The sequence below is a fragment of the Myxine glutinosa genome, chromosome 11, assembly GCF_964187855.1.
Source record: "Myxine glutinosa chromosome 11, kmMyxGlut1.1, whole genome shotgun sequence".
NCBI classification, from domain to species: Eukaryota; Metazoa; Chordata; class Myxini; order Myxiniformes; family Myxinidae; genus Myxine; species Myxine glutinosa.
In genome coordinates this window covers 108,640,198-108,657,111 of record NC_136271.1, presented here as the reverse complement: position 1 = coordinate 108,657,111, position 16,914 = coordinate 108,640,198, and the positions used below count along the sequence as shown (strand labels likewise).

Genomic DNA, 16,914 nt, shown 5'->3' with positions numbered 1-16,914 from the left:
CATTGATCCTATCAACTTGATCCATTCATAGGAATAGTTACATTCACGCTCTTTTCATGCAGCATTGCTGACACTTTCTCACTCTGGCAAGTACGAGTATATACTGTAATTTTTGGTTTCCTCATTTCTCTTTGTCTCAGAAACCAAATAACAGTCTAAGAAAAATAAAAGAGGAAGAAAACAGCAACAACAATCACCTCAACAAAATTCACAGATAACTACTAATGTGCACATCCAGCCACTTCATTTCATCAAATGCAATCTTGTAATGACATCTTGCAACTCAGCATCACAGTTCCAAAAGTTGAACTGTCACCACGTTTTACCAAAAAGGTGAAAAAAAACAAACAAACAAAAATTTATATACACGACCGGTCAAAAGTTTTAGAACACCTCAATTTTTCCAGTTTTTATTGACATTTACGCAGTTTAATGTCCAGTGAATAACCTGAAATGGTACAAAGGTAAGCAGTAAACTGCTCGAGGTTAAAAAAAAGTTTAGGTTAGCAAAAACGGGAAAATAATGTAAATTGCACAGTTATATTGTAAATATAATATAACAAAGTCCCTGGTGTTGGGCTAGCGGCTAGGGTCCGGCACGCTTAGTATCCTAGGATCCTGGGTTCGAATCCCGGTCGATCGCTGAATTAATGCCAGGGGGGTTGACTCAGCCTGTCACCCTTCCGAGGTCGGCTAATTGAGTACCAGTTCACTGGTAATTCCCTGTTTGTCGTTAAAGGCGGCAAAAAGGGTTGGCGTCAGGAAGGGCATCCGGCCGGAAAACATTGCTTCAAAAAGGGGACCAAAAAACAACAACAACCACGGTTCCCAAAAAAGGCCAACCCCCGCTTTGCGGGGAAAAATGGCCTCTAAAGGTGGTTATTTTTTTTATATATATTGTAAAAAAAACAAAAAGGCCTTCTTCAGGGAACAAGTAATGGGTTAACAACTTACAGCTGTTCTGCAGCAATGTAAGTAAATCAAGCCTTGAAAGTTGATGCAAACAATTCCTACAGGTGTCCCAACCTCTGCTGATTACTTGATTACAAACCCCCTGTCTGTATGAAAGCAGTGTTGGAACAGACTGTTATTACACCCTCTGAAGCATTATTTGGACAATATTGCACTGCAGGAAGTAGTGTATTGGAAACTGGAGGAAACCGACAGGAAGAGGTAAGGCAGCCCCAAAGCCACAACAGAATCAGAAGACAAGTTTCTGAGAGTCAACAGCTTGCGTGATAGGCGGCTCACAGGACAACAGCTTCAAGCACAGCTTAACACTGGTCGAAGTAAGCAAGTCTCAGTTTCAACTGTGAAGAGAAGACTTCGAGCTGCAGGTTTGACAGGTCGAGTGGCAGTAAGAAATCCATTGCTAAGATAGTGAAATAAGAAAAAGAGGCTTGTCTGGACCATGAAGCTCCGCGAGTGGACTACTGAAGACTGGAAGGTCTTATGGACCGATGAATCAAAATTTGAAATCTTTGGTTCATCACGCAGGGTTTTTGTACGCCGTCGAGTAGGCGAAAGGATGGTTCCTCAGTGTGTGACACCAACTGTCAAACATGGAGGAGGAAGCATGATGGTCTGGGGCTCTTTTGCTGGATCCAGAGTCGGCGACTTGCACAGAGTGACTGGCACCCTGAACCAAAAGGGCAACCACAGCATTTTGCAGCGCCATGCAATACCCTCTGGTATACGCCTGGTTGGTCAGGGGTTCATCCTACAGCAAGATAATGACCCTAAACACACCTCCAGGCTATGTCCAAACTACCTTCGAGGAAAAGAACAAGACGGGAGGCTACAAATCATGGAATGGCCAGCACAGTCTCCAGACTTGAACCCCATCGAGCTGGTTTGGGATGAACTGGACAGAAGGGTGAAAGTAAAGCAACCTACAAGTGCAACACATTTGTGGGAACTTCTGCAACAGTGTTGGGAAGAACTTCCCGAACAATATTTGATTTCCACTGCAGAAAGAATGCGACGAGTGTGTTCGGCGGTTATATCTGCAAAAGGTGGCTACTTTGCTGAGTCAAAAATTTAAATTAAACTTTGTTAAACAAAATGATTCTATGATTTCTTTTTTTTTTAACTCCAATTGTTTATTTGTTCGATGCTTAATTTCAGAGTACATCGAGACATTAAACTGCGTAAATTTCAATAAAAACTGGAAAAATTGAGGCGTTCTAAAATTTTTGACTGGTAGTGTATATGTATGTATGTATGTATGTATGTATGTATGTATGTATGTATGTATGTATGTATATATATATTTTTTTTTTTTTAATACAAGGTCTGGGCTCATGGAAGAGCTATGACACACAACAGATCAGGACACAACATAGCAAGGGGAACAGCAAGAGAAAGGGGATACACCAATAACAGGGCATACGGAGAACGTCGATGGAGACGGACAACCAGGGGATGCAGATAACGATGAGTGGGAAATTTTATTTATACAAAATCTGCCATAATTTATGGTTCAATTTCTTTTGGCACCTTGTTACCCTGCGCTCGCGAAGGAAAAGGCAGGGTTAAGCATTCGGGTACGTACGTACGTGCGTGTCTGCATTTCAGTAAAGCAAAGTGTGTCAGCATTTTAAAAATTGAAACGTGGCTCATTGTAAATAACTCCATATGGGGAATATGTGTTAACGATGACGTCATTGGTGCCATAATTATGACGTCATAATTCGACAAGGACAACGCTTAGTCTGATCAGTTTGAAATGTATTGAGCATGATCTATGCAACAATTATTTTTAGAATATAAATTTATGTCATCGCTCACGTGGTCTGGCAGCCATATTGGATCAAAGAAAAATAAACGTTCAAAAATAGAAGAGTTGGCTCACACCAAGTTGACTGTGCAGGGTAAGTATTTTATGAATACCATCTAGTTGTACAAGCACTGCACAATAATGATTTCAAAAATTTCCTTAAGCACTGCATTTCACGTTTTAGCTCGAGTCATTAACCAAGGCCCTACATAACTGGCACAGATGTAGATAACCATTAACTTTTCCAACATTCTGTAGAAACCCAAAATGGACAAACAAGAAGATAAATAAAAAAATAAAAAAATAAAAAGGTATAAACACACAGGAAGGTTTTCTATACCACTTATAAAAATATAAAAATAACCACATTTAGAGGCCATTTTTCCCCGCAAAGCGGGGGTTGGCCTTTTTCGGGGACCGTGGTTGTTGTTTTTTGGTCCCCTTTTTGAAGCAATGTTTTACGGCCGGATGCCCTTCCTGCCACCAACCCTGTTAGTCGCCTTTTACGACAAGCAGGGAATTACCAGTGAACTGGTACTCAATTAGCCGACCTCGGAAGGATGACAGGCTGAGTCAACCCCCCTGGCGTTAATTCAGCGATCGACGGGATTCGAACCCAGGATCCTGGGATCCTAAGCTGGCACGCTGGCACCCTAGCCCAGACCTTTCTATACCACTTGGAGAGGCAAAAAAGAAGCGAAGGCCATTTACTTGCGAATCAACTCGTCAATCTGTACAATTCCTGCCCGGATAGAAACCACACTGAGATAGCAAGCGGTCTAACCTGGTGTCAAGGAATTTCCAAGAAGAGGAGACTACAATACCTTCAGTCCAGGCAGAAATTTGGAATTTGTTCAGGATGGCAGTGATAACTTGCTTACTCTGGTGAAGGGCATGATGGGATCTTTAACGGCCACCAACTAATCCTGGTATACGGGACGCCAGCTTAACGTCCATCCGAGGGATGACACGCACACTGATGCATCGCCCTGCTTGCGAAACAAAAGGATGGCAGTTTATCGCTGGGTCTGGATTCAAAACCATGGTTAGAGAGCTCAGAGGTGAGTGTGCATATCCACAAAGGACGACACATAAAGCAAAATATCGTGAGTGCCAACAAAAGCACCGTATTCTTCAGCGTACAAGTCGAGGTGGAGTACCAGTCAAATTGGCTAATTTCCCCATTCTTATACAAAGCTAAATTAACTGCATTAGTTAGCAAAACTGTCATTCAGGACAAAGACGTGTTAATTTCTCCGACATACAAAACATGGCTGCCTACAATACCTAGATATTATGCCAACATGGCTGACTACATGGGCATGAACATTAATGAGCTGTTTTGGGCATATTTTAATTACTTTGTGGGACTATCTTTCAGATAAATTAGGACTGTAAATAGTTTTTCAACATCTTTATCATAGAGATGTCCAGTATTTAAACCAAGCTACTGAATTATCAGCACTGGCTCATAGCACATTACATTTTTCGAGTCCAAAACACATTTCTCGCTGACATTGACACCGCATTCCATGTGGGCAGCCATATTCCCACCATTTCCCTCAGTGAACTTTACTCCCAGCTTAAAAGCTGATGTGTATGACCGCACGACTCCAACGGAAGCATTTCGAGATGACGTAGTAAGGATGAATGCATACATGTATGATTGGGATTGAAAGGAATGGATCAAACGTAATTGGCGAGTGCATGCTCATTATTGAACGGATAATTACCTCTGCTACCAAAGGTGGATGGAGGTTATTTTTTTCACCCCTACCTGTTTGTTACCCTCGCCTGAGGAGAAGGTATTGCATTTGAGTCCGTTTGTTTGTCCGTTACTTGCAAAATGGAAGATTTTTCAAGTATATTGGTCGGTTGCATTTGCCTGTCTGTCTGTTACCAGCCTACAGGTCACAATTCTAAACCGATCGTCACGAAACGTCACCAAGTTGGACGTCGTCACAATTGAGAAGCCTATTGAGGTCAATGGTCAAAGGTCATCTGGAGGTCAAATTTCTAAAATCGCCATTTAAAATCCGATTGACTTGAAAATTTAACAGCATTTGCATAGCGCCTCGCTGAATTGGGAAACCAACTATTTTTGAGGTCAAAAGGTCAAAGGTCAAATCAAAGTGAAACTTCTAAAATCATCAATTTTCATTTGAAAAATCATCACTTTTAATCCTATTAACCGGATCTTTGATCGAGATCATCAATTTTAATCTGCATGAAATGGACTATTTGATGGATCAATGGCATCCTTGTTGGGGGTGGGAGGGGAGTGGTGGATTTTGCAAGTATCGTGCTCTGCATGACATCTTGTTGTTTGTTTGTTTGTCTGCACAGAATAAATATGATTTTCTCTGCAACCGTTGGTCCGATTGACAGGAAATTTTCACCATGGGTGCACCTCCTGTATAATTTTTAATGATAGCCGGCAAAGCCGGTGTTGTGAATAAACGCGTACGTATTATGTTGAAAACCAGATTATGCTGGATCCCTTGGCTTGAGAATTCCGAAGCTGTGACGCACCAAATCGCTCAATGGAGGCCGCCATCTTGCGGATGCGGAAGTATGCATAACAAATTGAAAAAGGTTCAATAGGAGTTTGTTTCACCCGTCTTTGTTTGATTCACCATCTTATGCACCTCTAATTTGTAATTAAAATACTTTAAGACCAACCTCGGCCCGCACGGGCCTGGTTATCTTCAACGAAAATCGTCACCAAACACCGGAACCAATGAGATTCGAGCATTTGAAAAAATATTTCTAAAACCAAATCACTCAATGGAGGCCGCCATCGTCCGGATGCGGAGGTATGCATTAAAAAATTGAGAAAAAGTTCAATAGGAGTTTGTTTCACTCGTCTTAGTTTGATACACAATCTGATGCACCTCTAATGTGTAATTAAAATACTTTAAGACCAACCTCATTATCTTCAACGAAAATCGTCACCAAACACCGGAACCAATGAGATTCGAGCATTTCAAAAATTTCAAAAAAGCTTATTACGCATTTGAGGGTGAAAACGGCGTCAAATATTCTAAAATTGATGAAGAATTATTTTTTAGAAATATCGCGGCCGTAGGGAATAGTTTTTCACGGCCGGAAATATCCGAAGTTGAGACGGAATTCACCGAATTAATGAAGAGGTAAATTTTATCAATTTTAATCTCATCCAGAATGCAAATGGTGTCATTTTAGGTCTGAATTTGCGAAATTTTGTGAGCTGACCAATCAGCGATCAGCTTAGGTCAGCCAATCAGCGCCATCGACACGGTTTGATTAACGACAGACACACATTGCCGTTGAAATGGCGCTATCGTCTGATCTGTCAGCACTGATCTTACTGCAAGCTAACTTCTTCTGGTGGAAGAAGCCGCAGTGCCCGGAGAGAACCAGTCCTGACAGCGACTGAAGTTAAAAGACTACACACATACTGTGAAAACGTATATTAAGCCCAGTTAAAATTTCTTAAAATAGGCCTTAAGCTAGCACATCGTATAGTTACTTCCTTAAGCTTCTTGTGACATTTATTGTATGTAGGTATTGGAGAGGACTGTCTGCTCTTCTCTTCTCTTTTACCAAGTCTTACCAGTTACGGTACCTACTACACCTACCAACTACCTAACCTACTGATGCCATAGTGATGGGTAAAATAGTGGCAAGAGGCTTTGGCTTCGCTGGCTCATTGCGGCTTTGCAGTCGAGTACTAGTAGCCGGCGAAGCCGGTGTTGTGAACTAACGCGTACGTATTATGTTGAAAAACCAGATTTTGCTGGATCCTTTGACAATTCCAAGCTTTGACGCACCAAATCACTCAATGGAGGCCGCCATCTTGTGGATGCGGAAGTATGCATCAACAATTGCGAAAAAGTTCAATAGGAGTTCGTTTCACCCGTCCTTTTTTGATTCACAATCTTATGCACCTCTAATTTGTAATTAAAATACTTTAAGACCAACCTCGTTCCCCGGGCCCACATGGGCCCTGGTTATCTTCAACGAAAATAGTCACCAAACACCAGAACCAATGAGATTCGAGCATTTGAAAAAATATTTCAAAAAAGCTTATGACCGCGTTTCGGAGGCTGAAAACGGCATCAAATATTCTAAAATTGACGAACAATTATTTTTTAGAAATCTCGCGGCCGTAGGGTATAGCTTTTCACGGCCGGAAATATCCGAAGTTGAGACGGAATTCACCGAATTAATCAAGGAAATTTTATAAATCTAAATCTCATCCAGAATGCAAATGGTGTCATTTTGAACTAGGTACGGTACCTACTATACCTACCTACTACCAACTACCTAACCTACTTTTGCCATAGTGATGGGTAAAATAGTGGCAAGAGGCTTTGGCTTTGGCCGGCTCATTGCGGCTTTGCAGTCGGGTACTAGTAATTATGGTGTCCCAGGTCATGTAGTTCAGCCGCTATCTTGGAAAAAAAAAGAAAAAATTTGCACCTCTACGTCTCCGAAAGCACTGCATAGAAAAAATTGACATGGCTCATTGTAAAGAATTCTCCATGTGGAATAACATGTCAATGACGGTGTCATAGGTGCCTCCATTATGACATCATAATTTGACAAGTACAAAACTTCATCCAATCAAGATGAAATTTCTTGAGCATTATCTAGGGATAAATTGGTGGAGAAAAAAAAAATTATGATGACGTCATCTGTCACAAAACAAAACATTTGTTTCAACACAAAAGCCTTAAAAACCACTGAAAACACGTCCTGGTAAGGGTCTGCAATCTCTGATTGCTCTTTCTCGTCTCTATTTGTTTATGTCTGCCTGCCTCTTTGTCCGCGGCTGTCTCCGTGTCTGCGAGCATGTCTCAAAATGTTGGACAGATTTGGACAAAATTTGGGGGACAGGTTGGGAATGTGACTCGGATGAAATGATTAGATTTGGGTGGAGATCCAGTTACGGATCTGGATCCGATAATTTTTGAGCGATTCTTCATCACTGAGAGATTGGGCAAAACGATATATAGCAAGATATCTCAAAAGGTTGTGGATGGATTCAGACGAAACTTAATGGATAGGTTGGGTGTGTGACAAGGAAGAATTGATTCAAATTTGGTGAAAATCCGAATCCGGATCAGAGAGTCTTTTAAATGATTCTTCACATGAAGGAATAGGGCTAAAACCGATATCTCAAAAAGTTATGGACGGATTTGGACAAAATTTGGTGAAAGAGCTGGTTAGGCGACAAAAAACAAGTGATTAGATTCCGATTCAGGTGAGAATGCAGATCCGGCCCACCAGTGGAATACAACACAAACTGGTGAGTCTGGCGGAGGTATGCTCTCTACCAAGTGCCGTTCTCATTTTGCATGTGTCAGCAAGCGGATTAATGGTTAATTGCTCACCCAATCGTCAAACATTGCAGGTAACGATTTCTGTAGTGTTTCAAATTACCAATTACACAAAAATATTTTTGGAAAATATCAAACTTTGCAAAAGAATAAAATTCGTTTATGTCATTCAAATGTCTTCAATCATAGATAAGTCGATTCTAAGTACAAGTTCAAGGGCCAGACACCTGGGAAAAAATAAGCTTTGATCTGTATGCTGAAAAATATGATAAACGGTAAGAAAAAACAGATTGTATTTATTTATTTATTTTCTGTGTGAAAGAACATATTGGTGTTTTGCAAATCTTACTCTGCTGGAACTCACGACGAATATTGAATCTCCCTCAACCGATGCAGTGCTGACATGAACCTCCACGGTGGGTTCATCTGCATCATCAATGCCACCTTGGTCTTCCCCACTGCTCTCCACATCCTGCAGTGGGAACAAGTACATTCACCTCTTATTCAAACATTTTGCCCAAACATTAAGACAAGCATTTAATGGGATTTAAAAGAAAGAAAGCTGTAGCTTATCTGGGCCCTGGCCTAATGTTGTAACCCAAATTTGGTAGCATTCTGACTGTTGGGTCTGGAGAAGACTTTTTAAAGAAATTTACCATATCCTCCATTTTGACACTTCCAGTCAAGTGACCGGAACAAGCTTTCCAATCCCCATTACCAGTTAGGAGCGGAACATTGCTGCCAAATTCCAGCCGGATTGGCCCAGCGGTTTGGCCAGAAAAGTTGAAATAGACGACGGACAGACGGACGGTGCACGAAGACTATACCTTTATTTAAATAGAATTATATACTTCAAGACTTTAGAACACAAATAGTCTTCAGAATACTTCTAAGAACCATGTGATATATTAATATATAGCATGAGAGGGCATGACATGTCATATCGTAAGTATAACATCGTCGAGGGTTCTATGAATCTCCTAAAATGTGACCCAACGTCATCTCATTAGTGTACAAGGAGATGTATACCGCTAATGTGCACACACTTCATTTTCAAATTTCACCCTTCTATGAGCAAATCCAAGTTATTCTCTTATCTATTATCTCCACCAGGTAGTTAACCTTTGTGATATGTGCGCAGGGTAATAAGGCAATGTCTGTATGTCTGTTCCTCAAAATCCAAAATGGCTTTGGCCAACCTCCACCAAATTTTGCGATTGCGATTTGGGTACCCAGGGGATCTCGCAAATTTTTGACCGTACTGTGGAATAGATTAAAATGCGGTCACATCAAAATGGAAAATTATTTCCAGTGTAGGCTGAATTTTGAGAGGTCAGAGGGAATGGGGAAGAGGCAAGACCTGCTGTGCCAATGTAGTGTGGAGTCTCCTGGCAGTACACTGATCTTCGTAATGCAATCCATGTACCTCATCCACAAAGTTTAACATTCTCCAAATCGCAAGGCCTTGAAGTTTGTTAAAAGGAGTCGAGCCAGGTCAGTTGGTTGCTCCACCTCTCCCCCGGTTGTCATACTAGGGAATTATTAGTCCCATGTTTCATGATTTACGCATACAGGAGCAGCTCTGGCACGCACTCCTTCCGGGTATTGTTAGAATCTCAAAGCTGACTACCGGAGCATGTGTTTGGAGTCCAGCAGGCAAATCGGGCCAATGCGTTACCTTGCGGTCCCACTCTAAAGTGCATTGCAATTGCCTTTTTGGTTTGCTTGATACACTTTTGTTTTGTGGTTTGCACAACACATCCCCGAATGTCCACCAGCCTCAGCCCAATAATGGTTTGAGCGTTCACTATAAGTCCGAGAGGTGGGCGGTTCAAACAACAGCCAAGTCACACCTTCCTTTACGCTCAGCATCTAAAAGGATACAGCAAGGAGAAAACCATCGGTTGGTAATGATAGCACAGGCTTTTAATGGGCCTAATAGCCTCATACTGTGACGAAGTTCCTTGTAAAGAAAGTTATGAAACTCATTATTATTGTCATATATGATAATAAAAAATTTAACATATGCGAGTGCTTCCAGGTCTCTTCTGGTGATGAGAGGCAGCCCCACAAAAGATGTAGGCCGAGGTCTCTGGACCTTCTCAGTGATGGGCCCGAGAACGAGCGCACATGCATACAACCTCCTAGTGATGGGACACCACCCCCCCTAAAACAAGGACCCTTCCGGTATTATGGGTCGAAAACAAGATTTTGAACCTTTCTTGTGACTGGTCTCACCCGACAAAAGTAGGACCCTTCAACAAACAACAACAGGCATGTTAAGGCCATTTTCCCTGCTAGAGCACCAGGGGTTAGCCTTGCAGGCCCCATGACAATCTTCTCCATTTTGCCCTATTTTCTGCATCTCCCCTTGTTAACCCCCATGCCCGCATTTCTCCTTCCACCACCTTTAGCCAAGTCTTTCTCGGTCTTCCCCGTCCTCCACTTCCTTCTACATTCATTTCCATCATTCTTCTCAACCAGTCACTTTCATCCTTCAACACATGACCAAACCATCTCAACCTGTTTCTCTTCACAGCATCCATCACAGGCTCTATTCCCATCATCTTTCGCAATTCATCATTTGTCTTCCTCTCTCTCTCTCAACGATACTCCACACATCCACCGAACCATTCACATTTCCAGCCTTCGTTTCTGCTCTACGTTCATTACCCATGTCTCGCTCACATAAATCATAACACTTCTCACACATGCAGCATACTGCCGAGACATCATACATACTTCTCACACATGCAGTCAGCAGGCCACTGAGTTCCCGAAACTTCTTCCATGCACATTACACTCCAGCAACTGTCGCCGAGTCTGATCCACCTTCTCCATTCAACAGGTCTCCTAGGTAGCAAAATATTTTCACACCTTCCAGCTTCTCCAAGATCAAACTCAACATTTCCTCCATCTGCAGCTCCCTCTGTGCACACCTTGCACTTGAATGTAACTGCCACACTGGTTAATGACACTCTCAGACCACTACATTTTTGATGAACCCACTCTGCGCACATTGTACATTGAATGGAATTCACTCCGACACCCTTCCTGCACACAGCACACGGCCACTTCCCAGTTCTTTCCACCTCACCACATGCTTTACCACTTGCCATCACCTTCATTTTTCCAATATTCACCTTCATACCTTTTGTCTCAATACATTCCTTCCGCTTGTTCATCTTCTCCTTCAGTCCATCCATACTTTCTGCAATAAACACCAGATCATCTGCACAACTCCCACGGCAAACCCTCCTTTACGTTCCGAGCCAGCACCTCCATCACAGCTACAAATAGTAGTGGACTTAGTACCGACCCCTGATGCACTCCCACCTTCACCTCAATCTCACCACTGTTCCCGTACTTCGTCCTTACAGCTGTGCGCGCTCTCTCCTACATTGCTATGACGACTGATCAACCATTCCTCCACTCCTAACTTCCTCAATGCTCATGTCACTACTTCACGTGGAACCCTATCGAATGCTTCATCCAGATCAACAAACCCAAGAAACAACTTCTTCCTCTTCTCCATGTACTTCTCCTGCAACTGCCTTAAAATAAAAAGCACGTCAGTCGTTCGTCTTCCTGGCATAAATCCAAACTGCATTTCGTCGATCTTCACTTTCTTCCTTATCCTCCTCTCCAACACCGTTTCCTTTACCTTCATTCCATGCTCCAATAACTTTATCGCTCGATACCCGCCACAGTCCAGAGGGTCACCTGTCCCCTGGCACAGAGGGACGAGGGTACTCAGTTCCCAATCCACTGGAAGGCAGCCTTCTTTCACCACCAGATTACAGATCTCTATCATTATCTTCACACCCCAACTTCCTGCTGCCTTCAAGATATCTCCCACAACTCCCGTTGGCCCTCCCACTTCTCCACTCATTGCTTTTATCGCTTCCTCAACTTCATTCTGTGTCTTCTCTGCCGGTCCGAAAACTGGGTTACTCTCTATGTTGCCATCCCATTCATTCTCTGCATTCAACAGCATTTCCATATATCTCTTCAATCTTCCTTTCATTCCATCTGCGTCCACAACGATTGGTCCCACTTCATCCTTCAAGCAACTCACCCCCATCACATCACACCTGTCTTTTGCTATCTGCTTTGCAATCCTGAATACCGCTCTCTGACCCTCTTCGGAATCCAAGCGTTCTCCGAACATTTTCCTACATGCCTCCTGCGCTACCTCCTTCTTTGCAGCCTTCTTTGCAGCCTTATAACTTTCATGCTCTGCTTTTTCTGCCCCCCATGCCCTTCGCCTTCTGCCACTCCTTGAACTTCTTCCTCTTCTCGTCAATCCTCTTTCCAACTTCATCATCCCACCACCATGTTTCCGAGTGCCTCGGTGGTCCTTTTGTCTATCCACATACCTCACCAACGGCTCCCAACAGACTAGCTATCTTTCATTGACATCCAACCGCTTTCAAGCTCAACCAGATCATCCTCTACCATACTCAGCCTCTCTTTTAATGCCTCCCTTACTGTTACCTCTTTCACCCTCCACACCTTCATTCTCGGTTCGTACCTCACCTACCGAGCTCTTCTCGCACCTTTCACCCTCATGTCGCAGACAACCAAGTGGTGCTGTGAAACAGCCTCCTCCCCCGGGATCACCTTTGTGTCCCGGAGGTGCAGGTAGTCAACGGTTGTCGTCGACCCACCTGACGTAAATGTAACAAGCTTATTATCCTCTTTCTGGAACTGAGTATTACAAATGAACAAACCAGCTCCATCAGCAAATTCCAAAATCCTTTCACCTTCTTCATTCCTCACACCATATCTGTAACCCCCATGAACTCTCTCAAAACAATCTATACTCCTTCCCACATGTCCATTTAGGTCTCCTCCTACCACAACAACTTCCTCATCTTTCACGTTTTCCATCAGCTTCTCTATCGCACACCAGAACTTGTCCTCCTCTTCATTGCTCCGACCGACCTGCGGAGCATATCCCGAGATGACGTTCACCAAGAGCTTTCCAATCATCATTTTCACCATCATCAACCTATCACTCACTCTCGTCACACTCACCACACTGTCTACAAACTCCTCAGAAAACAGGACACCAACACCATTCACGCCCTCCGGGCACCCATGCCACACAAACTTATATTTCTGTCCCTGCCTACCCTTCACCATTCTCACACCTCTTCCCTTCCATCTCGTCTCCTGCACACAACATACGTCCACTCTTCTTGTGACCAATACTTCCACCACTTCTGATCTCCCCGTCATTGTCCTTACATTCCATGTCCCAAACCTCAGAAACCGATCTCCACGTCGGGGATCAGACGTTTCGTCATAAATGTCATAAAATAGGTACACCGTATCCCTGCGTACACGCAGGGGATACGGTGTACCTATTCTAAACCGGGGTACAACCCTTCAGTTGATGAGAATCCACCCACACAAGTAGAACCCTTCAGGTTATGAGAATCCACCCAGACACAAGTAGAACCCTTCAGGTGATGAGAATCCACCCCAACACAAGTAGAACCCTTCAGGTGATGAGAATCCACCCCAACACAAGTAGGACCCTTCAGGTGATGGGGATCTACACCAACACAAGTGGGACCATTCCAGTTATTGGTCTCACCCTGGCACAGGTAGGACCCTTCAGGTGACTGGACCCCACCTCCATACATGCAGGATCCTTCCCGTGATGGGGTCGCAATTAAGCTTGCAGCCCCCAACCTGCTGAGGACCGCGGTGTGCACGATCGCGCGACTCCATCTGGACCGGTATATTTCTCACACTTCCCTGAACACCTTAATACACCGGAATAACCCAGGTAAAGCAGCACCGTTGACCATTCAGAATGTTCACGCCTTGAATGCACTTCCCAATGAAACTCAAACTTCCCAATCTTGTTTTCAATAATTTACTGCACAGAGATGTTATTGTATTTTTTTTTTTTTAAACAGCCTTATAAAACTCTCACATTCAATCAGACATTAGTTCAGCGCGCCCTTGATCCCCACTGTGGTGCACATATTCACGGAGCAGCGGAAAACGTCCCGCACGAACACGCCCGCACGTTCCCATGGGCACGAGCCGGTCACTCACGGGCAGGACCGCCGGCTCGCTTCGCACAGCCACAGCTCCAGCTCCAGCTCCAGCTCCAGCTCCAGCTCCAGCATCCTCTTCCATCGAGACAGCGATTCCGCACTGCCAAGAAAACGCCGCTTCTGCGGTTTTTATTTCTCAATCAGCGAGTTCACGTGAGCCTCGCTCAGATCTACTGGAATCTATATGTTGTGCTGCGAGGAAATACTGCACGTAACGCGATTGAGGAGGAAGCCATTTGGCCGATTCCGCCTGTGCCGTATCTCACACCTGTATTAATTTTATTATTAATACGAGTGGAGTACCTTCCCATCCCCTCTGGGTGGGTCGAGTTTGCGCATTACTTCCTGGAAAAAGTAAAATCTGTGTTCTGTAATAAAACTATAGAGTACCGTAGGCATATATATATATATATATATATATATATATATATATATATATATGTGGTGTGCCCGTACTGTGGAATCTCGATGTGTGGTGTGCTCGTACTGTGGAAGGTTCTAGAATCTCGATGTGTGGTGTGCTCGTACTGTGGAATCTCGATGTGTCGTGTGCCCGTACTGTGGAATCTCAATGTGTGGTGTGCTCGTACTGTGGAATCTCGATGTGTGATGTGCCCGTACTGTGGAATCTCGATGTGTGATGTGCCTGTACTGTGGAATCTCGATGTGTGGTCTGACCGTACTGTGGAATCTCGATGTGTGATGTGCCCGTACTGTGGAATCTCGATGTGTGATGTGCCTGTACTGTGGAATCTCGATGTGTGGTGTGTCCGTACTGTGGAAGGTTCTAGAATCTCGATGTGTGGTGTGCCCGTACTGTGGAAGGTTCTAGAATCTCGATGGGCTACTAAAGGGTCCAAAGGGTACATTCCAACAGAAGTTAGGGTCTAAACTCTAAAGTAAAGGGTCGAAGGAGTCCAAAACCCTTTGGATTAGACCATGGAGAACCTTTTAGACACACACCACACAAACATTAAAGGGTTTATAAACTCTAAAATATGTAAATGTCTTAGGGTTCCAAATGCTTCAATAGTGATGTTGAGTGTTTGAAAAGGTCTAAAGGGTCTAACTAAAGGGTCTAAATGGGAAAGGGCCCAAGCAGTCTAAACATGTCTAAAGGGTGTAGGGGTTCTAAAGGGGGTCAATTAACTTAAGGGATGTAAAGGTCTAAACTAAAGGGTCTGCGTGGTCTTACAGGTCTGAGATATCCAAAGGGTCTAACGGGGTCGACAGGTCTAAATGGGGTCTTAATGGTGTTTCGGATCTTATGGTTGTACAGGCTCTAATGGGGTCTTAATGGTCTATGGGGTTTTCGAGAGTTTTAGGGTTCGAAAGGATCTAAGGGTGTCTATCGTGTCTAAGGGGGTTGAAAGGGTATAACGGGGTCTAAAGGGTCTTAGATGTATTAGCGGACTAAGGGTTCTAAAGGGTTTAAACTCCACAGGGTCTTAGGGTTCTAACGGGATCCATAGCGTGGACAGGGTCTTACGGTTCTTCAGGGTCTATCGGGTCAAAGTGGTCTTAGGGTTCTAACTGGGTCTATCGGGTCTAACTGGGTCTATAGAGTCTGCAGGGTTTTGAGGGTCTTAAGCGACTGAGGGTTGTAAAGGGTCTTGGGTTTCTAGATGGTCTTAAGGTTCTTTCAGGTCTCAAGGCTTCAAAAATATATAGAGCTTTAAGCGGTCTAAAGGATGTAAATGTTTAATGGCGTCTAATATGTCGAAATGGTCTTAAAGGGTCTTCAAACGTCGAAGCAGTCTCAAAGTTTAAAAGGTTAGTACGTTCAATAGTACGTAATTGATAGACGTAGTCATGGTGCAACTGATGTCAAACAGTACATGATTAAGCTACATATCGTCACGTGGGTTCATGGCTGGCCACACAGCTTGCCATACACTTGCTCCATTATTAGGTCATCTCATCTCGATTCACAAAGAGTTGAACTCGTATAATGTGTCATTTGGTCAAATTTGGTTTCAATGTGTCATGTCTGTCCATGTGGTCGTCAATCTGTCTGTCCATCCATTGACTTTTTGCTATTTCTGCTACTCCTCCCTCATCTCCCGGCTGATTGTTCTGAAACTTGACACATGAATACAAGATAGTAACCCGCACAATCACTCGGGCTTCGATTTTTCGATTTTGGATCATCGGGGCTTCCTGGGGGGAGATGGGGGGGGGGGGGGGGAATTGGGGGAATGGGGAATTGGGGGCGGGGGTACTCCCTAAACTTGGAATCCCTACTCGTCCCTTATTTACCAACTAATTGCTCTAAAAACCTCATACAGCCCTTCTACTCCACTCGATGCTCCGCAAGATCACTTGGTCTGCCCGACGCTCATCACTACCGACATCTGCAATATACTCATCACTACCCTCATCTACAATACACTCATCACTACCCTCATCTGCTCTACACTCATCACTACCCTCATTTGCAATACACTCATCACTACCCTCATCTGCACTACACTCATCACTACCCTCATCTGCCCTACACTCATCTGTCCTACACTCATCACTACCCTCATTTGCAATACACTCATCACTACCCTCATCTGCTCTACACTCATCACTACCCTCATCTGCCCTACACTCATCACTACCCTCATTTGCAATACACTTATCACTACCCTCATCTGCCCTACACACGTCACTACACTCATCACTGCCCTCATCTGCCCTACACTCATCACTACCCTCATTTGCAATACACTCATCACTACCCTCATCT

The 16,914-nt window shown here is 43.7% G+C and overlaps 1 protein-coding gene across 5 annotated transcripts in view; it reads right to left on the bottom strand.

Moving 5' to 3' along the window:
* Nucleotides 1-14,476, bottom strand: part of LOC137437008 (sorting nexin-5) — a 128,808-nt gene extending 114,332 nt beyond the window's left edge. For 3 of the 5 annotated variants that reach the window (XM_068131301.2, XM_068131298.2, XM_078786992.1), the window contains exons 1-2: nt 14,179-14,476; nt 8,453-8,575 (exon numbers count right to left, since the gene is read on the bottom strand). In XM_068131301.2, the coding sequence (XP_067987402.2) occupies nt 8,453-8,575; nt 14,179-14,262 (207 nt within the window). In that variant the 5' untranslated portion in view covers nt 14,263-14,476. The remainder of the gene's footprint in view (nt 1-8,452; nt 8,576-14,178) is intronic. The other 2 variants (XM_078786991.1, XM_068131299.2) reach the window with 2 other exon arrangements.
* Between the last annotated feature and the right edge of the window lie 2,438 nt (nt 14,477-16,914).